Below are 23300 nucleotides of genomic sequence, written 5' to 3' on the forward strand. Positions count from 1 at the left end.
TGGTGGGTTTCTCTAGCAGCTTCTTGGGTGAGGGTCCTCTGCTGCCCCTCAGCTTTGCTTCCAGGGACTGCCTATGTTGGGGGTAATTTCACCTGAAGCATGGCCATTTGGTCTACTTAGTGCAGGGATAAACAGCTGTTATCATCTCATTCTGTAATAAGACATGTCATACATAATGCAATAAGTCATATATAAAGTTACAGACTGTCCTGCTGGTGAGCTGGCTGGATTGCTGGAGCCAGGACTGAGCCACACTCCAGGTCTGTGTGGGGTGGGGACCGGGTGGTGGAAGTCTGCACCACATATATGACCTGATGTGAGAAGACACTGGTCTTCAGCCCTGCTTGTCTACCTCCTTTCACCAGTGTTCACCATCCATGTGCTTCATGCACTCCTAGCAGTTACTGCCTGCCTGTTGGGATTTCTGTCAAGCTGGGATACCAAGTCCGATGTGCTGTGTGCTTACCTAACATGTATGAATCCTAAGAATGAAACAAGTTAGTGAGGGTAGTAATAATAATAATAATAATAACAACAGCAACAACAACATGTGTCACTAATGCAGAAAATGTCCTGAATGTTTTTTTAAGCAAAAGATCTTCGGAAAAGCCACAATTTCCTGGTTATGGGATTAATACATTTTCCAGATTTGGGTGAACAAGAGATGTGTTGAGTTCTTTGTAGGAGCTCATGAAAAAGGAAATGTAGAAATCCAGCAGTTCCTCTTTGATGCTGAAGTAAAGTCCCTTCCAGCCCCTTCCCCCCCCCCCCCCCCCCCGTTTTTTTTTTGTATCCATCAGGAAATAAAGTGCTAATTCTGGTGATTGCTGGTAAAAGAAGCACAGGGGTGGTACTGTGCTCCCCCATCCAAGCTTTTTCCCTGAATACTCATAAAAAGGAAGGTCTTGAGGACCAGGTCATCTCACTGCTCTGTGGTCCAGTGCCGCTTGGCTCCTTTCATGCACTTCTCTATGCTTAGCTGTTGTTCTGGCACTGCTCCTCAGCAATTTTTCAAGTAAGAGAGAGCATTTTATCCTTGGGAAGTCAGTTAGTTTGCTTTCTAGGTGGCTGACAAAGGCAGGGTTGAGTTACTGCTGGTCTGTGCCTTTCTCCTTTCAGGGCTGTAGATAGCATTGGTGCTTATATGAGTCACGTATTGGAGATAAAATAGGTTTCATCGGGATTTATTAACTTTGTTGTGTCTGAATGGCCCAGTCCTGGGGTGACTGGGAGAGAAAGCCACCATGTCCCAGTCATGATGCCACCCAGCGGCTTACGCTTTTTGCTCAGTGAACTTTGGAGACTCAAATGTGGCTTTTAAACTCTGTGTGTGGTAAAAATCCCCAGCCTCGCCGTTCAAACAGTGTTAAACCCCATGCCATATAAATTTTGAAAGCAGATTTGGTCAGTAAGTGATTGGGAATTGCCAGAAGTGGAGAGGAGGAGGAGAGAGGAAAAAGCAATGATTTTTAACTCCTTATTTACAGTATCTAAGGCAAGTGAGTTATGTGTGAACAGCAGTGCCTCAGTGTTAGCCAAGAAGCATCTTTGTCTCTACAGGAGGAACTATGGGGAAGTAAATGCTCTAAAGAAGCATCAGAGGACCTTGAGAGGACCCCACGCTGGCCAACCTGCACAGTCACTTACAGCATTCACAGCAAGCGAAATACCAGACTGCAGTCATGCTGGTCTGATGAGTCCTGTGCCTTCCCACCCTGTGTGAGCTCTGGCAGAGCATCAGGTTTTTGAGAGGACAATGGCTGCAAGCAGACATTCAGAGTGTCCCAGAGGTGTCAGGGATCTTCGGGCTGCCATCACTGCACAGCACTGAGCCCTGGTTCTTGCAGCTTGCGACATACCAGACTCTAATATAAAACAGTCAAAGCTGGATAAATTGAGACCGTAATAATAGCCAGGGAAGGGCAGTTTTAAAGGCTAATCCCTCATGGCTTTCCAAAGCAGAAAAAACACTTTTAGGGCTGTAAATGTTTCCAGGACTAGTAGATGTCTACCACAAGTGAATGTTGGTCACTAGTTAGAGAAAAGCATTTCTGGTATCTGGTGTTCATGGATAATGCCTTTAAAATCCTTCAGCCCAAATAATTCCACTATCCAGTAATGATCAGCATCTTTTTTAATGAAGTCACAGAACCACAGAATCCTAAAATGGTTGAGGTTGGAAAGGACCTTAAGATCATCCAGTTCCAACCTGCCTGCCATGGGCAGGGACACCTTCCACTAAACCAGGTTGCTCAAAGCCCTGTCCAACCTGGCCTTGAACACTGCCAAGGATGGAGCATTCACAACTTGCTTGGGCAGCCTGTTCCAGTGCCTCACCACCCTTGCAGTAAAGAACTTCTTCCTTATATCTATCCCTATATCTAACCTAAATCACTGAAGAGATTATTACATAAATACATAATTACAGCTAGGTTTTAAGAAAACAAACAAAACAGTATAGTATCTGCATCACAGTCTACTAAATGTGCTTGTTAAGTCTCTTTAAGCATTTCATTTTGAAGTCTCCTGATATTAAAACTGGCAGTTAGGAAAAGCTCCTGTTGCTTTAGCAGATGATGGCTGATTAGTTAGTAAGAGAAATAAACCCATAAGAGCAAAATAGCTTCCCTGGGGGATGAGACTAAATACAGCAGAGCTACACATCAGCATGAGAAAATCCCCAAAAAGGGGAGGAATAAATAGGAGAGCTGATGTGGAATCTTGGTAGTCTGAGACTGCAGTCAGGAGCAGGCTCCTGCTGTGCCTGCTGCTTGCTGCTCACATCGCCTACTTTTCCTCAAGAGCGAACTTCCAGATTGTGCTCCACCACATGCAAATGCAGAGAATAATATTTTGACATAGTTGTCAAGTGGCACAATGAAAACGCTTCTACTTTTGTGGGGTTTTCTTTGGTTATTCAAATGCTGTAATGTGTCTGGAGCTGATACTAAACTATTGAGTGACAAAATGAGAAACGATGGTCTCCAAGGTCCAGATACCTCTGTGACTCTTTACTAGTCTGCAGTGGGCCAGATTCTCATTTACTGCAAAGTGCTTTTTTGTCAGTCTGCCAGTGTGAAGAAGTTTTAAAATGGGTTAATGGGTGGAAATTGCTTCTAAATAACTTACATTTATGCCCACTGGAAAGCCACAGTATCCTGAGGGGGCTGTAAGTGTGACAGAGAAACTGGTCTAACAGTTTCTGTAACAGTGTCCTGTAAAAAATGCAAAACTTAAGCAAGCAGTTGGGGTACTTTGAATATTGACATCTTCATATTTTGACTGATTTATTTTATGTGCTTCTGTGTTTTGGTTTTAATTTCTTCGTTTCCTTTAAAGCCCCTGTCAACATCTGTGGGTGTGCCTGCTCCCATTTATTGGATGGGAGAGTTGGATGCTTGAGCGGACTATTGTGCACCTCTTGGGATGTGGCAGATGATTTCTCCTTGTGCCAGTGGAGCTGTGTGATAGAGCCCTGGCACATCATTCCAAAACCTGTCTGTAACTCCATGCATCTGTCTTGTGTCTCTGTCCTCCTTAACACAGCAGTAGCAGTTCCAGTTAGCAGCAAATTGAACTACAAGAGTGTGAAAAGGACTGGCAATGGGGAACTTCGCATTTTCTGAACTTTTTTTTAGATAAAAAGGAAATGCCAATACCAGAACTGTGTTTGGCCCATATATGTGAAGGTGCATGGAAAAAAAATCTGGTTGTAAAAGAGGAAAGAAATGTCTGCATTCTGTCTTACAGCACTCTTGCCTGGGGCCAAGGGACCACAGACTGGCAGACTTTTTAGTTCATTTTTTCCTGCTCACCACGATGAATTACTTTTATTACAACAAGCAGCAAGATAATAACAGGAATGACTTTTTGTGTTGTGACAGTACCTTCTGGTAACTGGGCAGCAGTGTCCTGTTCATTATGAAATAACTTTCAGATAATGTAGTCAAAATTGCATCCTGGCCTAATAAGGGGAGGTTTCAGATATCGGTTGTAAAATGCAAAATTTCAGGAGGAAATTGTTATGAGATCTTTTCTCAGGGGAAAAGGCAGAATAGTTTAAAATTCTTCAAGGTACAAATAGTATCACAACTTTCGGTAATGCTCTTAACAGGTTTGGATACAGCATACTCCTTGCAGAACAATTCATGTTTCACAGCAGCTTTTGTAGGATAAATTTCAGGCTGGCTGTGCAACTGGTAGAACAAGCAAAAATCAAGCAGCTCCCAGAATACAAAATTTGCAGACCTTGTATTTGTCATCAAAATCTTTAATTCACTTCTGAATGTGGCTGATGCTGGGTTGCAGATCAAGCGTCCCTCTGTACTGCTAGGCATTTGGAAACTTTCAGTGAGAAATGAGTCTCAAAGGCAGGTAGGAATTTTTCTGCACTGGAATAGCAGCAGGTGAGCGAGAGGGGGAAAGGGTGTCAGGGATGCTGCTGGCATATGACAGAAAGCAGGAATGTGGGCGTGCATGATTAGATGTTTTACTTGGGTAAAGCCCACCGTTGCAGGCAGCTTACCTTACTCTGTGTCCTGAGGTTGATCAGATTCCAACCTTAGCAGAGGCACATGGTGTTTCCTGGGCTTTCCCAGTGGGACAGGGATAGCCATCTCGTCCATAATTTCACTTGTAAGTGGACTGGTGGCCTCAGTAGCATTTGCCAGCTTGCTTCCCACCACACTGGAGACCCTCGGCTTGGCCTTCATGTGACATGGATGTGGAAAGAAATCCTGGGAAGTGTGGGTGGAAGGGACAAGCTCTAGGATCGACATGCCCCCCATGCTGGTGGTACTGGCAGAAGTGGTGCAGGGAGCTGATCCCAAGGCACAAGGAGCACGATAGTGCTCAAGCATTGTGTTGCCATAGGAAGCAGGATGCTGCTGGGATTGGGTGTATTCACATAGAAATTGCCTTACAAAGGCAATCCAAATTAATATCCTGGAGTTAAAATATTACTTGTTTATTACTAACATATTGCTCTTGCAATCATTTTTCTGGAATCTGAACCATAAAATGAGACTAGACTATGCAGTGTGGTTTTAGACTTGTTCCAAGTGATAAAAAAGGTGTCTGGCTTTTGTGGCCATGGCTTTCAGTCAAACATGGGTACACGTCTGCTCTTCTAACCTTTGTCTTTCCTCTTGGTACTCCTGGCTAGCAGAAACCCTGTTATTTCAGGTGTGTGTGTTTGTATGTGTTACTAACATTCAGAATTGTAATTGAATATGTAAGGTATATTTTATATATCAAATTTCAGAATATCAAGATACAGGTAAATGTATTTTATTTGTATGCATACAAATACATAAACTGTATACTTACAAATATTCCCGCTAGCTCCAGAGCGCATCAGGGGACGTAGGTTGTTGGGAGAGGGAGGAGGGGCGGCCATGAGGGGCAAGAGGAGATCATGAGCGGACAGGGGAGGTGGCCATGAGGGGTGAGGGGTGATGGTGAGGGGAGAGTGGGGATGGCCATGAGGGAAGATCAGGGAGCAGCCGTGGGCCATGATAGTGAGGGGAGAGCAGGGATGGCCATGAGAGAAGAGCAGGGGCAGCCATGGGCCATGAGGGGTGGCCACGAGGGGAGATACTATGGGGAGATGAGGGATGGCCATGAGGGGTATAGGTGGCAGCTATATAGTGTGGGGCACTGTGAGGGAGCAAATGAGGGGTTGCTGTGACTGGAGATCATGAGGGGCAGCCATGAGGGGAGATCAGTTTGCCCTTAGTGACATGGTTTAGTGGTGGGCTTGACAGTCCTGGAGTAACGTTTGGTCTTGATGATGTTAAGGGTCTTTTCCAACCAGGTTGCTTCTATGATTCTACAAGGTATGGACTTATAAAACAATATTGCAAAACTATATTTTTAAATATATATGTGTGTGCGTGCATTTTATGTAGTAAGTAAATACGGAAGAAGTTTTAAAATGGCTGATGTTTATTCTTGTATCCCCTGCAGGAAAGATTTCAGGTGAAGAATCCTCCACACACATACATCCAGAAGTTGAAGGGCTATCTGGATCCAGCTGTAACCAGGAAGGTGAGGAGTGTCCTGTTTCCTCTTGCCCATCCCTCATTCTGTCCCTCGTTCCTTGGCGAGGATGGTCCTGGGGTCTGGGTTCCTTCCTGCCTTTGTGTAAAAAGCCCAGTAAAAGTCTCAGAAGAGTCTGAGAGATACAACAAACTTCAGAGAGAAGCAAAGAGAAGTGGGAAATGCACTGCGGTTTTCACAGCTCAGCAAGGAGAACAGATGTTGCAAGGAAAAGGACCATCTGACACATGAAACAACTTGTTTTAATAACTTTAGCTTCAATAAATGGTCTGACAAATTATCACTGTGCTGTACTGCAAGTCTGACTTTTCATATGGGCAGTGCTAGTGGATGAAACCTCTGTCAGATGGCACTTTTCTCACCCATGTGAAGGGGATGTTGAAGTTTTGGGTCCTTTTCTTTGGACATTTGCATGACAGCAGTTAAGTACAGCTGACACAGCTCCTCTCGCACTTGCAATCTCATCTGCAGTTTCAGGGTTGGAAAGTAAAGGTATAACCTGGGGTGTATTTACATGGCAGAGTCTCATCCATCCTTCTATGTATTATTTTTCCAAAATAGTTGGATAATCACTCATGAAAGACTCAGGAACTTCACTTGGCCTTTTATAATCATAGTCATACAATGATTTCATGTGAATGTTGCGCATCCCTGAATGTGGTTTCTCTACCTGTGGCTGGTTCTGATATTTCTGCACTGCTTTGATGGGCTTAGTAATAGCCTCCTGGATTCTAGGATGACAGTAAACCTACATCCCATTTAGAGGACCATTGCTGAACCTTTGGTATTTAACCACTTTGGATATCAGCTCATATCCTGTGTTGATAGTTGTAATAGCCTTTAAAAAACAAAACCAAAAAAAGGCAGCGCGAGCATAATGGATCCTGCCATTGACTGGCTGTGCCTTGTCCTCCTCAATCGCTGCTTTGTGTGGCTGTACAATGAGCTGAGGTTGATGCCCTGTGGTAAAATACGTATCTTGACACAGGGCTTCCAGGCTGGGACCAGCTCCAGCTGTGGTGGAGGTGCACCTCCATCCGTGCAACAGGCGAGGGGCAAACACTGGGCACCCTGTGCTCCAGTGTGCCGTCACTAGCTCCTGTCTTCAGGGCTGCAGTAATGTCTTCTGACAGTGCTTCTCTTGTTGCAGGCTCTGACAAGGAGTAGGAAACTATTTGGTAGGAAACCCTTAAATTTGCCTGTAGCCAAGTATAGTTAAAAAAAAAAAATAAAATAATGGTGAACAGGGGTCTTTGTGTGTTTTCTCCTGAAGGGTTTTTGAAATTCATTTAGTGTTTGGCTTTGCTCTGTGGTTACTCCATGGGCACACATTGAAGCCTTTCTTATCCTAATACCACTGTAAGAGTCCCATGACAAATGACAAAACTGAAGGAGCCTAAAAATAACTCCATTGAGTTCCTCTCTTTTGTTTTGTTATTCTGTATCACCAGCAGCCTTTCCTCAGCCTGCACTGCGAGGCGGAAAGATTTACAAATGGGCTTCTGGACAGATGCGTGATATTGTGGGGAGAGCTCATCTTACCAGGATTATTGCTGTAATTGAAGTGGTGTCAGTGTTTTGGCCGATGATCCCCAGTGTGGCCAAGTGAAGGTGGCTCCAAACGCTGCTGAAAAATGTACCTTTTGGCTTGTAACTGGGGTCATAGTGGCTCTTCCTGGGAAAACAGTAGCTTTTCATCTGAGCTGAATTTTGAAACAGGAAAATGAAAGTGTTGAAATTGCACATCTTTAAAGGAACTGCAGTTTGGTGGCTATTGGAGTCCTGTAAAGCATGGAGCCTGTTCATTGCTCTCTGCCACGGTTGCAAAGAGCAGCCTGGCCTCCCTGGGGGGGTGATGGCCCCACATGGGGCGTGTGGAAACGTGTTGCCCATTTCTGCTGTGCCCTCTCACCCCAGCCTCCTGCCTGTGTCTTGCTACATCAGTATTTTACCTTTACTTCTAGAGAGCTAAGGTTTTATATTGCTTGCAATTACATCGTGTAAACTCTCTTGGGAGAGAAGGTACTGTGTTTTTGTACTCTGAGCTAATTAACTGAGGTCCAGAGAAACTGTACTTCTGCTCTCAACGACCTGTTTCAAAGTGAAAATTAATAGCACCTTCTGTCTACTAGGACTTTACAGTGAGACTTCTTTTTCAGTCTGCCAGTGGCTTTCTGAGGTGGGATTTAGTCTTGCCTCAAGAAAGCCAGTGGTGCTAACTAGCATGTGATAAAAGACTGGTGAAAAAGGCAGCTGATAATTTTCACATAGGTCAGCAAGGCAAGGTAAATCCTATCCTTTCATCATATTCACCTCAGCAAATGAACTCAAGAGAATTATTAACTGACAAGTAGTCCCCTTCATTTTATTGTGTTGCACTGAGAACAAATCCTTTTTTCCCTTGTATTCAGAGCAGTCCTACTTGCAGCAGCATTGCTTGAATCCTAAGCTTTTATAAAGTCTTTCCAAACACATCAAGTCTGTGTGTGTGATAAAGGATGACCAGGTTGGTTGTTAAGTACTGCAATTCCAAGATACGATTGCCCATCCACTTCTGCCGTCATTTACCTTGTTCACAAATGAGAATTTACCAGAATAACTGCTCCAGGATAATTTATCCAGATGTTTTAGTACTTTTCCATGGACAAGAAACAGAAGGAAAGAGAGAAGGGGACAGTCTTTTCTCTGACTGGGAGAGGAGAATGCATTGCTGGCTCACTCTGCCTGCATACCAAAAGCCCTACTGCAGCCCTACTGCAAGTTGGTATTGCAGACAATGAAGATGAGCTGCTTGACCTGACTCAAGATGAGTCAGTGTGCATTTAGAGATCTTCTGCTGTGACCACTGCCTGCTTTGAGCTCTGGAGTGAAGTGGGTCTCTCACTGTGTCCCAGTTGCCCTTTCTCCTCCCATACGGAGATGACACAAAACCTTGTCTCCTTTCTGCTGCAGTGTCTTACTTCTGCCATTTTATGGCCTTTCCCTAGCATCTGTTTTCTCAAATGCAATTTAGTGTGCATAGATTATTAAAGCATGCAGATGGCAGCACATGTGTATTTCATTATTGGCTCACACCCACAGATCTGGTAATTTTACAGAAAGGATGGCAGGTTTTTTGGTGTGGGTGTAAAGTCACGAGAGCAAGATTAAAGCGCCAGACTGAGAATGAAGCCCAAACGCTGTAGTTCTCAATGGAAAGTTCAATAGTAATCCAATACCTATATACTGGTTTAGTATCTGTATATATATAAAATATAAAATATAAAATATAAAATATAAAATATAAAATATATAATATATAATATATAATATATAATATATAATAATAAGCTTGTATTATAAAGACGTGTCTATTTATCTGCAGGCTTTTAATTGTCTTAATCCTAGAAACTCAAAAATGTGCATTTTTTTTGGTGCATGTTTTTGTTGACTGCCAGACTGTTGCTTTTGCATTCTTCAGGATTTAAAGGGGTTCTCACTCTACCTTAATATTTTATTTATTCAATCTGTGCTTCTTGAGGTGTTGATATTTTTAATAACATCACATGAATCTAAATGGGGTTTTTTTTTTGCCTGCTTGCTCAATTACAGAAATTCAGAAGACGAGTCCAAGAGTCTACTCAGGTACTTCGAGAACTGGAAATTTCTTTAAGAACAAATCACATCGGGTAAGAATTTTTGATGACATCTGGTTTAAGAATTTTTAATTTTTTTTTTACATCTATTGATGGATGTCTTTGAGGAAATACCTCTTTGCATGTGAAGCAGTGATACCACTTGATTGATTATTAAAGCCTGAACGGCTCAGTTAAGGGATAACTGGGCATCTCAGGAGAATAATTCAACTCTAATTCTTTCATGATAAGGTTCATCCACATCTCTGTGAAGGCTGCAAAATGATTGCAGTTAACTTCTGCTCTTCCTAAGTCAGTCATAGCAAGAGTGGGCATTATGTGTCTAGAATAATAAAACACCCCCATGCTGTTTTATAGCTTTTACATGATGCAGTTCATGAAGCCTGACTGTAATGTTACCAGGGTTTTACTTCCACAAATAGCTTCCTCTCAACTAGCAAAACTAAAGGAATCACCAGAGACTTAGTTCTTTATCAAACATGTCATTCCCATCTGCATTTTCACTGGTATTAACTCTGGGTCTTGGGACCAGAAGCTGGTTCAGAACTGGTTCAAACTTTACGTGGCGTTTTTGAGATTTTGAAAGCTTTGGAAGGTAAGAGACTTTTCCAAATTGCAGATTATTTTGCATAACTCTTAGTAGCCAAAATTTGCAGTAACAGATTAATAACTTTAAAAAAAAAAAAGAGGCAAAGTTACTGCTAAATGTACATCCAGGATGTCAGATTACTCTTTTGCTGGTGTGCTGTCTATATGCTTTCAAAGACTGCTTGAGATAAGGATGTGATAAAGAATAAGCCAGGTCCCTGCAACTCATGCATTGGAAGGTGGCTGTAGTCACTGCCTCGTGGTTTGCACAGCAGTGTGTGCTGGAGATGAGCCTGGGTTTGGAGTGAAGCTGGGCAGCAGCTGAACTCCTCAGAGCACCCAGGGCCTCTTCCAGCACCACCACTATGATGGGAAAGGCACTCACCACTTCCGAAGCTCAGTACTTGAAAGAGCAAACGCCTAGTTTCTGAGCAACGCAGAGTATGCATAGGAGGTGGGTTATGCCTTTTTTTATTTTTATTTTGTGGCATTTTTCCCATCATAGTGCTGCAAAAAACCTTGTTTTGGTACATTTGTAAAGTCCTCTAAAGGACTGTTTTAAAGTCCTCTAAATAGTAAAGGGCATTTTTAAAAAGCCATATTCTCCTGACTGAGAAAGCAAAGGCCTACTCAGAAGTGCTGCCTTTCCTGCCATGGTTCTGTCTCTAGTTTATCTGACAAGAATTCCAGTAACTTCACAAAGACCACTAAATGCTCTGATGTCTGATGATTTTTCTAACAGATGGGTCAGGGAGTTCCTGAATGAAGAAAACAAAGGCCTGGATGTTCTGGTGGAGTACTTGTCATTTGCACAGTATGCAGTCACGTAAGTAAGACTTCCCTCGTACTCTCTGGTCTTGCAAGGCAGAGCAAGAACCCTGCCATCTATACAGAACAAGAGAAGGATATGCCAGGGCAGAGGCGCAGCTGTCTCTGCAGCATAGCTCTCCTGCTAGTAGCTTGGTACAATACTATGTACGCACATTAGAGCAGGGAAAATGCTAATAGTGCAAAGCTATTGCCTTATAGGGGTCCTATGCAAACCTGTTGCACCATAGGCAGTCCTGGGGTAACAGTCGGATTTGATGATCTTAAAGGTCTTTCCCAACCTAGTTGATTCTATGATTCTGTGATAACATTTTGCAGAGAAAAAAAAAAGTTTAAGCCTTGAGATTATTTCTAAGACCATACTGAGCTTTGGCCTCTGACTATCTTAGGGGTACAGTGAAAAAAAATTTCAACAGATGTGTGGAAGCAGGCAGGAATCAGTTTGTAATTAGTGCCCAACTCCAAGGTGTTATAATACTGCCTACCATGTTTAAACTAACATCCACACACAAACCACTTCTCACAAGGCTCCTGACAAGCAAAGCAGTTGGCATCCTGTGCGGTAGATGTGTTGCAGGACAGCAATTTCAAGAAATTTCAAGACAGCTTTTTCAGTTTTGATGTCTGGCTAGTTCGGAGTCAGATTTAGTCATTTAGGTAATAAATCATTAAACACACTCTTAAAAGAAATCAGGGGGAAAAAATCAGCCTTCATTAGTCATTATATCGTACAGTTGGAAATAGATGTTCAGCTGAGGTTCTGGTTTTGTATATCCACAGGCTTTCATTCAGGATATTGCAGCAGTACATTTTGGTATGAAGGTATGAAAACAAGCAGTAGGTTAAAGATATTGTTGTAATTAGGAACTCAAGCTGAGTAGAGTTGATACTTTATTTTTAGAAAAGATGCCATCAAGATGTATGTATATCGTTGCATAGAAAAGAGATTTTTAGTGGGGTTGCAGTAAAGTTAATGGAGGAAAATTACATGTTTTAAAATGTTGCTAACACTGGAAAAAACTGCATAGCAAAAAAGAAGTGTTTGTATAGACTTTCTTCCTAAAATTATACAAATGTATGCAAGTTAGCTTGCTGGGTTTTTCCTCTCTCTAACGTGGTAAACATGAGTAATAACCTCAAAAGCTGTAAAGGGAACAAGCAATTTTTGCTTGAAATAGCAGTACAACAGGCAATGAGTCAGAAATCAAAGAAAATCTGTAATGATTATGATAATACATTACATATGGTGGGAGATACATGAGGGCCAGCAAGGCTGTGTGAATGCTTGTCACATATTGATGGAGGAAAATGAATTAGTACTTGCACAATGTATTGATTTATTGAAATAAAATGGAGACAGCTTTAAGCATTCCCACTCTTCAAGGCAGAGCCTGTTCATCAGCAAAGCAGTCAATGTTGTATTTATTTTACATTGAAGTAGAATAATACATAGCTGTTCGATCCTTCTGAAATTGGATGCTCATGTGTTTAGCTGCTCCCTTTGTCAAGGTCCAGATTTGCTGCACTATGCATTTGAAGCTCACACTGAATTGCAGCTGAACAGAAGTTAGCCTGCCGTTGCTTTCTTCCTTTCATTTTGATATCTTTTGGGACCTACCCATATTTAAAAGACATGTAGATGTGGCACTTAAGGACATCATTTAGTAGTGGACTTGGTGGATTAACAGATGGACTTGATGATCTGGAAGGTCTTTTCCAAGCTAAACAATTCTTTGTTTCTGATTCTACTAAAATATGCAGATGTTGAACAGGAAGGAAAATACTATGTGCATCTTTTCTGTCTAACCCGGAGATGGAATTTCTATTTCCTTTCAGGTTTGACTTTGAAAGTTTGGAGAACAACATGGAAAACTCAATGGACAAGTCCAAACCTTGGAGCCGATCTATTGAGGACCTGCACAGAGGCAGTAATTTACCCTCACCAGTTGGCAGCAGCATTTCCCGTTCTGGCAGACACTCGACTTTACGGTAGGGCTTTTGATCAGGCAGTGGGTAATCTGCAAATAGCGAGATCCAGAGTGAGAAAAGTTAGTATGGTTTTCCAATTACAGTATTTTTCATCTTCCTTTTTCACAGTAAAGGCTTGACATATGTTGGAAACATGTCATTGTAGTGATGGTTTTGAGGTGGAAAGAAATGCTAAGCTAGTAGCACAAGGCAGCATTACATGGCAATTGAGGAAGAGACAAGAATAACTCTGCCTCCCTTTCCAATGGCAGAATGATCAAAGGTTGTACGTTACATTTCCATCAGGTACAATGTGGCTTGCACAGAGGAAGCAATTCCTCTTCTCCAAAATGTATCTCAAGATTTCCATGGTCTCGGCCAGTCTGGTGCGCTGATCTGGTGTCTCATCCAAAAAGGTCTCTTCTAGCAGCACATTCCTTCCATGCTGCTATGAACAAGATTTTTTTTTTTCTTCAAACCTGCTGTTAATTCTCACACCACCCAGGGCTTTACTATGAAGCCTCTCTTTCCAAATACTGTTGGGGATTTTTTAACCGGGTTTGTGGAAAAGGACTGAACGACAGTCGACTCTGTTATATTCTTTTGATGCTTTACCATTATAAAACATACCGAATGACACCTTTAAACTAGCAGTGCTGTTACCTAGGGGCGCAGCTCAAAGTGCTGAATGCTTTTTGACTTTTATGGAGTTTTATTATGTAGTGCTGTGAGCATAGAAGAGTCCAAAAAAGATGGAGCCAGCGAGAGGACCTTTTTCCTGCATCTTGGACCAGAGGTTCAGTTTTGTTTTGTCAGTCAATGGTAACGTTAGCTCTTTAGTTGATGTTGGGTGTCTTCCATCTATGGCCTGAGTGATCACGTGTGATATCTGGAAGATCTTGTTCACAGACATCAGGCAGTAGAGAGAAGGAGACAGTTCTGTAAACAAATACAGTCTATGAATGCAGCAAAATCTATTGAGCAGTTGATTTTTTTTTTTTTTTTTTTAATATTGCAAAGGTGTTCTTAGTGATTTTGGTTTTCTTTGGTCTTTAATTACTAAGAGAAATGGTAGAGTCTTGCAGGAGAATGTCTGATTCTGCTCTCTTTGGGAGGCATGCTTGTAATTAGTTGCACTAGAAATGCATGTCAGGTATATGTTACATGTCTCTTACATTTTTTTCTCTTCATTTCCTTCCATCTTTTTTCCTTTTTCACATCCCCCTTGATTCCTTGCCTTTTTTTTTTCCATGTCAATGTCTCTTTCCTTGCACACTTCATTCCCCTCCCTCTTTCAAATCTTCTTCTCCAATTCTCTCTCACATCCTTCCTTCCTCTGCTCTCATCCACCTTTCACATACCATCAGATTGGTTTCCCTCTCTGAGCAACTTCAGTTCAAACGCTGCCAGAGCTGCTTTTCAACCAACTGCCTCTGGAGCAGCTTCACTTTGTGCTCTGCTGATGAGGCTTCGAGCTGGAAAACCTCGTAAGTCCCAGGTGCAAGGTTACCCACAACATGGGCTGTGCAGGGCATGGGACCCATGTGGCCAGCACTGCTCCCCATGCCTTATAATCTGGTAATAGTACGTCTTGGTAGAACAACCACCTGAGCATCAGGGGGAGTTTTCAGTCTCCAAAACGTGCAGTTATCACATTATAACTTCAAAGTGTAGTTTGCTTCTGTAGAGTGGGATTTTCTAAAAGAAAATAAAACGTGTTTTACTTTGAAAAAAATTAAAGTTTCCTTTATCATATTGCAGATAATATTACTACTTTCATATGTGAGACATAGAGCCCTTAGGCATTGTCCATTTTATTTCTTCTTTTTTATTGCAAATAGAGACTTCACTCATATCCAGACAGACACAGAAATGTAACCTAATACAGTGTGTTTCAGCCAAGTGCCACCTCCTGTCTGCAGAGCCATCTTTTTACCTAGACAGCAGGTAAAAACTGTCCAACATTTACATGGCATTAGCATTTTTGGACACGCGGAGACTCAAGCCATAGGTTCTTCTGTGTGGAAGCTCCTCTTCTATCTTTGAGTTGAAACCCATTCAAATAGAGAGAAAAGAAGAAGTGGTTCTCCCTCTTGGACGAAGAAAGAGGAAGCTGATAATCTTAACAGGGTAATTTAAAATTCAGGAGCTGGACTCATCCCTGCAATGCCGTACCAGTAAGAAAAATGAGAGCAGATTTGGCCTGGATTCCTTTTTATTAAAATAGCAAGAAGATATGGGGAGACGGTATTTAACTTGTCAGCTTTAACACCATGTTTTTTCATTTTTGATGCCTGTATGGCAGCGTCATTGCACCAGCTCTCCTGCCTGTCCTCAAGGGTTCAGTAGTAGTAAACCTGCTGTAGTCCTCAGAACCCTGAGAATTATACAAAACAAACAGGAGGTAAGCACAAAGCAACACTAGGAAGTGCTGGCAAGGTTATACCCCATGCATGCTTTCAAACGGTGTGGCTTCATTGTAGTGAGCGATTATGGGCAAGCTTGCTGTGGTGTGAACTCCCTCAGCAATGATGTGGGCATGGAGGCTTTCTCTTCGGTTGCGTGGCTTAGGCTATCCATTTCTAATTGTGACTTTCACTAGCTTCCAGTAGGTCTTTTTTAGTAGTGCTAAACCCTGCCAATTCCCTGCTCACTGGGTTTCCTTGGAAACTGAGGGTTGTTTTTTTTAAGAGGAGGGACAGGGGTTTGGGAAGCAACCACCAAAATGAGGGCAGAAGAATAAAAGCAGAGATGAACCTTTGGGGATTTTATTGCTGCTTTTTTTGGGGGAGAAGGAGCATTACTTTCATACGAGAGTCATACTCTCCTGTCAGATAAATATTAATGCAGACTTTGTAATGTCCTAACCCATTAGAAATTCCCTTTCTTCCGAGGCAAATACTTCATTTTTTATATAGATTGAACTGAGAAACTTATTTTTTTCTTCAGAATCTGTGGAGTCCATAATGAGAGTGATCTAGGCAAACGTATCTTAACCTATAAATGGGCTTTAAAAGCATTCAACAATTGGACTCAGATTTGACGCTGACTTTGTATGCTACAAAGATTTAATTCGGACTTTGCCATTAACACATTCACTGCTCAGGGATCAGCTGGCTTTGTCGTTGTAATTTGTGTCAGATACTTGCTAATTTAGCAGAGTATATTTTCAAGCAGCCAGTTGTTGGTCTTGTAATTCTTCTGGTTCCTCTGTCTGAAGACCAGGATTTTCACAGACCTTAGACAGGCACTAGGCAGGCAGCAGTGTCCCTGGCAGCTGAGGGTAACTCCAATGCAGCGTGTACCTGTTTTCCTGTAGCCTGCTTGGTTTTGTTATGGGATATTTGTAGGTGACTGTTCTGGTTGAACTAGGGGAGAATCACCATCTGTGTGTGTTTATGGAAATGAAGAAACACGCTTGTTCCCTTGCAGGAGGTTACATGGGATGAACATGGCACAGCAGAGCTGAGCACCACCTGAGTGTGCATTGGCATCTGTAGACACACATTGGCTGTGTAGCGTGGGAGGAGGAAGGAAGACTGAACCTGGATGTTTCCATTTCTTTTCTGACCTTTTTTAAGTAGCAGATATGTTCTCAGATTTAAGGATTAACAATTTTCCCAGATTGCATTAGCTGAAGACAAAACCAGCAGGCTTGAAGTCATCTATTCTCTTCACATGTGTGGGACCAACCCAGCTTTCCTGCCCTGTTTGAAGTGGCAGAAAGGAGGCATTTTGGGGCAGCACAGTTATCTACTCTCTCTTCCCTTGCACAAATGAAGGAGTTGATTGTTCCTCACTGGTTTTAAAGCTTCTGGGGGCCACTGAACACAGGCTCATGGTCTTTCCCTCGCTGGGCATCATTCCCTGCAGAAGGGTGCAAGTTCAGGGTCCCCATGGCCAGCAGACCCAGCTTGTAACTTGCTCTGTGAGATGAGACAAATCCAAAATTAGTAGGAAGCACCAAGACCTTCCCTATCCAAAGTCCCTTTCTGCTGTCAGAAGTACATTCATAATACAAACCCCACCACTTCCAAACAACAACAAAACTACAGAAAGGCAATCCAAACCCCACTAAGCCCTGATGAAAATCAGCAGTCCCAGCCCACATAGTGCTGAGCGAGCTGCTGGTCCACCCTGGACCTCTGTCCTCTGCTCTCCTTGCTCCTACTCTGAGGGAGCTGGTATAGGCAAATGAGGGCATGATAGTCTTTAGCAGATAATAAGGTAAAAATGATGGGAGTAACCATCTATAATTTATATTCATTATTAATGCAGTGCATTAGAAGTCTGCACTGTTGTACTGGGCACATGTCCTCATTTTAAGTATGTGAGTCCTCCCGTTGTCATTGGTGGAGGTGGCAGGAGTTTGTATTGATATTTGTGCTCACTTACCATGGTGGAAAGGGCTTTTACTTACTTCGAGTATCCCAGTTTGTTGCATAGGTGTTTTGATTATCCATTTGTGGGCCTTCAGTGTCAGTGTGAGCTGTTTTGCACCAGAAGATGCCCTTGCATGTTGTGGTTTTTAGGTCTTGGTTATACAAAGTTCTGGGTGAGTCTGGGACACATTGCATGTTTTCACCAGTTCTGACTGATCATGTTAACAAAGTAAGTGGGACATGGAGGCAGGAGTAGTTTAGCAAAATTAATTTCTTTAGGCTGGCTGGGCTGAATGGTCCTTTTCACCTTTCTGTAGGAGGCTGGTGGGTAAAAGCCCAGCCTGGTCTCCAGAGACATCACAGCAGTGCCTTTAAAAGCACTGCATTAACTAAATTGTTAACAAATTGAATAAAAATGATAAACGAGTTATTCTTGAACAGAAATGTACTTCTGTTAGAGCTGGGAGAGAAAAAGAACCTTAAACTATAATGTTTCAGCACAGATTTAGCCTCGATTTTAACAGTTGTTGGTTCTGAGTGCAGTGTCCCAGCTCCGGAGACGCTGAATCCTGCGTACTTCCCCTCGGCCTCCAGGAGCAAAGGCATGAAGCTGTGGAGCAGCTCTCTCTCTATGTGTGACATCCCATACCCACTGCTGGTGGATGGCAGGAGGAAAGCATTACACACTGCAGGAGCTTGCACATGGTCAGGTTTTCTGTTTCTGCTTTTTTCAGAAGTAAGGTTTTATAGTTCTTTAAAGGAGGGGCAGAGGAAATAAAAGAGGAACCATCTGAGTTTAATTATCAGGATAAATATACTCTCGGTGACATAATCTTTGACCTGCAGCAGACAGGAAATCAACGACTCATCCAGATGCTTGGATCAGCCTAATGTTTAGTAACAAGAAATGAAATAAAAGCAAAAGAAGATCATCCACCCTGGTTTGGCTAATGTTGCATAAAGGGAGGTGTTAGAGCTACTGCCGGTCTGCCTTGCCTTTAGGAAGGAAACAAATAACATTAGGGGTCATTGCAGTTGCTGCTAATACAGGCAAAGCATCTGGAGCCTTAGTTTGTGTGCAGAGTCGTCGTAGAAGAGTTTCTGTAAAAAAAAAAAAAAAAAAAAAATCCTTATTTATTCTTGGCATTCATGTCTGTGAGAAGAAATTTGCATATGTTGAAGGGAAGTGATCTAAATCTAGGGCAGAATCCCATCTGTGCCAGAGATATTTTCTCTGCACTGCAGCTCTCAATTGCGGATTCCATACCCATTTCTCAGCCTAATTGTAAACTAACATAGGTGGAATCTCTGCAAGCCGAAGGGCGCGGGCTCTGAATATCACTGGTGATATCACTGAGTAGCACACTGCCAACTAAGGGTGTGCAGGGTGGTGGGGAGGGCAGGAGAACTGCTGCAGAGAGAGCATGATGTGCAGCTTGAGGCTGGAGCAGAGTCCCAGAGGTGAAGGTTGTCTTAGTTTTGGGAGGAGAACACAACAGCTACCTCTGGCTCTGCCTAGATGGCTGGTCGTAAGACTCCTCCAAGTGAACACATCCAGGCTTCAAAACAGCAGTTTTCCTGCAGGCAGGTACTGCTGTCCAGGATGTTTGCAGATCTCATCAGTCTTTTCCATCTCTTCAAAAGAGGTGAATATTGTTTTCACCTCAACCCTTTCTTTTGGTGCCTACATTGGTCAGCAGTGCAGGGCTTTTGATAAGGTGCCTAGAAAGGCAGTGAGCAGTGTGGAGGGGAGCATCTCCATCTGCCAGCCTGAGAAGACTCCATACAGGTGGCTGGATCCCAAACTGAGTGATCAAGCTGAGTGCCCAGGGAGCTCAAACTCAGTGTGTTTCAGGGTCCTGCTGCGTTGCAGAGTATCCTTGCTCCCTGATTCTGTTTCTCCTCACTCCGCAAGCAGGTGGAAATGCCAAATTCTGGCTTTATGGTCATCTTTTATTAGTTTAAGAAGACTTGCTCCCATTTTTTACAGTTGACAAAACTTTGTCAGATGGTTAAAGGCATGCTGAAATTGAAGGAGTTGATACACCAGGCCCTGAGGAAGTTTCTTTTTCTCTTCTATCAGTGGCATGATAATGATCTAATTCTGTTTATTTACAATTTAAAGGAAAATAATGTATGCAGCCTTTAGTAGTTTAAAAGTGAGATAAATCATTTTAGGAACGATCTCTGTATGACTAGAAATGACTTTTAAATCTTCTTATTGCAGTGTTTTTCATATTTAGTGAAATGAATATATGGAAATCTGCTAGTTACACATTCTCCAGACAACACTGGTGGTGCTTTCATGCTTTGCAGTTCAGCATAGGGCTCCCAGTTAAAGGTTGCAGTACTCCTCTTTTGTCTTGATAAGGGAGATTTGGGGAGCAAATGAGTCCCCAAGCACAGGGTCTGTGTGTGGGCACTCAGCCTGTGCATGGGGACACAGGCAGCACAGCCTGGCTGGAGCTCCTTGGCCTGTCACATTCCTACCAGGAGGAGCTGGACAAAGTGCCCCGGAGCCAAGGTGTGAGGTACAGTGCAGCACCCATTCAAAGTGCTCATGGTGGCTTGGGGCCAGCTGGGATGGCCCTGCAGTGCAGGGAACAACCTTGTCCTGTCCTGGTCCTCCAAGGCACAGCCTCCTTTCCTCCTCAGGTCTGGTTCCCGAAACACAGCTCCCATGCATTAAGCACTCTCTGTTCTCAGGCAAAACTAGATCATGTTTCCTGCAAACCTGAAATCCATCTGGAGTGCCCTGAGCTGATTTATGCATTCATATATATGGAGGAAAAAAAAAAAGAAGTAGTTTGGCTGAATTCTGCATTGAATTTTGGGATTTCTTTCATCTTGGCACTCCTGGAAAATGAAAGCAAAGGGAAGTAATTGCTGAAGCCCGAGAGTCACTGGCTGGCTGTGGGCAGGGTGGTTTGGCAGCGTGCTTCTGAGCTCGCTGTGTGTTCTGCTTTTGTCCTGTGCTGGAGCTGCAGAGCGGGGAGGGCTCTTGCAGCCACGAAGGCAGACACAGCAAGGGTGCTGCTGAACTGTGATCACTGCCCAGCACACTGTGTGCCCAGACCCTCCTATGAGCTACCTCGTTTGGTTTGGTTTGTATGTTTAAAGTTAGAAAATTTGCAAGTATGTTCTTTGTGTCAGACAATGAGCTAGTGAGTCAGAATAAAACAAGTCTGTTATTGTTCATGTATTATTATTAATCATTAATGTTATCTATCATTATTAATTACTGTTATTAATATAATAATGTTAATCACAGATTTTAAAAGTTACACCTCTTTTAAACAAGATGAGTAGCACAGGTTAGACAAGTAACTGCATAGCACCATCAGCAATAAACAAGGTAGTTGCCCAAATGCACTTAAAATATGGAAAGAGGAAAACAGTGAAGTACGATAACAAAGCTGTATCTAACACCGCTCTGTCATACTGCTGAGGAGCAGATGCTTAGTGCAGAAGATGCTTTAGAGCACTTGCTTAGTACTAGCAAGGCAGGTACCCAGAGATGTTTCTCCTGGTTCATGCTGCTGCAGATATGCTTCCAGCATTCTGGAGATTTAAGCATCCTGATCTAAGGATTGCATCTCATGTTTAATAGTTCTTGATGGAACTTTTTTCCTTTGTGAATTGGTGTGCTTTTGGAGCTTGTGCCAGGCTCTGGGCTCTGCAGTGGTCGTGCTGAACTCCTGGTCTCCAGAGCGCTGTGTGGAGGAGTACCTCAAAAATTACCAGGTTTGCTTCTGATCCTGTCACCTGATAATTATGTGTGATGCCACATAATTACCGATCATTCCCCACTGACTTCTTCCATGACACTCAAACTTTCTTGGAGTGTTGGGATAGTTCTCAGATGGAAGAGGCTGGGTCTGGAAGGCCGCTGGAAGCTCTCTTTTTCTTCACCTCACTTCTCGTCCTGCCTTGGTCTGTGTTTGCAGTTGTGCTTTGAGTCATTGCTGGGTTCCAGCACTGATACATTTAACTCCTGGTTAGGGACTGTGGTGAGAGCTAAGGATGCTGTAATCCAGCAGCTTTCCCCAATGCAGTTGTTTTCCCAAATCAAACAGAAGTGAAGCCTTCCCTTGTATGTTCTTCAGGCTCCAAAGGTGGCATTGGTGAGCGTGAGGCAATGCCGCAGTTGTCTGAAGAAGCCTTGTTTTTACTCGAGGTTGTATTTAATTCAGTGGTCAAGCTTTGTCTATGAATTTCTCTTTCCTTCTCCAGTGGAGTTGCTCTTTATGTAAGAAATGTCAAAATTTGCACATCACTGCACGTGCATCTCATTGTTTTTCTTTCTATCAGCAAATTTTATACTTTCTTCCTCCATTTTCAGCCTGAGTGTGATTAACTGGAAATGCAAAAGCCTTACTGTGCCTGCCTAGAGGTTTTGTTAGCTGGCGAGCCAATGCCCTTCTGGTCTCTGCTCTCACCTGCATTGGTCTAAATTGGGAGAAAACTCTGTATTCTGCAGCCATGTGACTAATTGAGATCCTGCCTGCACCTTCTCTCTGGGCTGTTTTTACACTGTAAATTGGGGGAGCGGGATCAATAATATGTTTTTCCAAGCCCAACCACCACCCTTTGCCTTTGCTGTCAGCATTACCTATGACGCTGCTGGCTGGGGCTGCTTAGGGCAGCCTGCACAGCTTTGCAGACATCCTCCCTGTCCCTGGCACAGCTATGGTGGCCCTAGAGATCCCTGCAGCTTGGATGGGGCTTGTGCTGGTCGGCTGGCTTGTGCCAGCGGCACTATGAGCACCATCACCCAATTGCAGCAGTTAGAGCATTACTGTCAAAAGAGGTTTTGACCATAATCATAATTTTGTCATTGCTTATTCGGTTTCACATGCATAAGAACAGACACGTATTTCATATGGCAGTCTGTCTCCTTGTCTCCAATTTCCTGTGCTCAGCTCATGAAACATATTTTTTCTTAAAGAAAATAAACAGTATTTGAAGAAGAGCTGAAATGTGGTTTTCATTTACTATGCCATAGAAGCAACAGATTTAAAGATTTCCCTTTGTGTTTATTCTGTGTACTTATTTAATTGAATTCAAGGTTGATTTACTAGTTAGGGGTTGCCATTAAAATAATTAATGCCTCTGTTCTGAGGAAAGTTCCTAAGGGCTGTATTTTCCTCAAATAATTTGGAAGGCTTTCAGGAAGCTCAGCTGCAGAATAGAAGAGAGGCACCATTCTTAAATGAAATGCAGCAGGAATTAATACATTTGCTGATGCCTACAAATGTTCAGTTCCATTAAAAGCCTGTACCATTGCTCATGCAAAGTAAACTGCATGGGAAAAAATCCAGAATACCTCTCCTTGCAGGTAGATAATTTTTTCCCTGTTGCATGCTGTGAGAGATGGAGGTACCTGGCTCCAGACAAGTCACACTGTGGCTGGTGGCATGGGCAGCTCTGGGCGGAAGGGCTGGGACTGACAGCTCATGGTCTGTGCTGGCCTGGGACTGGGTGGCTAGCAGCCTGTCATGGAGCTGTGCTTCCTGAGCTCCCTACAGTGCCAGTGTAAACAGCACACGACGTTTTTTGTGCTTTATTTGCATGTGTATTGTCTGATGGTTGTCTGCTCTGCGGAACTTAAAGATGTCTGCATTTTCATATTCCTTTATCCTTACCACCTTAAAAATAGTCTTGTGATTGATGAGAACTGTTTTTTTTGCAGGTATAACACCTTGCCAAGCCGAAGAACGCTAAAAAATTCCAGATTAGTGAGTAAAAAAGATGATGTTCATGTGTGCATCATGTGTTTACGGGCCATAATGAATTACCAGGTATTTCCCTTTTTGTTCTTTTGGATCACATAACTGTT

At 42.9% G+C, this 23300-nt stretch overlaps 1 protein-coding gene across 1 annotated transcript in view; it reads left to right on the top strand.

The window, feature by feature from the left end:
* The window catches only part of FMNL2 (formin like 2), a gene marked incomplete at both ends in the record, with an annotated part of 148066 nt that overhangs the window by 83963 nt on the left and 40803 nt on the right, over nt 1-23300 (top strand). The window contains 5 exons of the mRNA XM_080622181.1: nt 5968-6048; nt 9652-9728; nt 11026-11109; nt 12948-13100; nt 23154-23262. Of these exons, the coding sequence (XP_080478307.1) occupies nt 5968-6048; nt 9652-9728; nt 11026-11109; nt 12948-13100; nt 23154-23262 (504 nt within the window). The remainder of the gene's footprint in view (nt 1-5967; nt 6049-9651; nt 9729-11025; nt 11110-12947; nt 13101-23153; nt 23263-23300) is intronic.

The sequence above is a fragment of the Psittacula echo genome (genome assembly GCF_963264785.1).
Source record: "Psittacula echo genome assembly, chromosome: 6".
Classification (NCBI taxonomy): Eukaryota; Metazoa; Chordata; class Aves; order Psittaciformes; family Psittacidae; genus Psittacula; species Psittacula echo.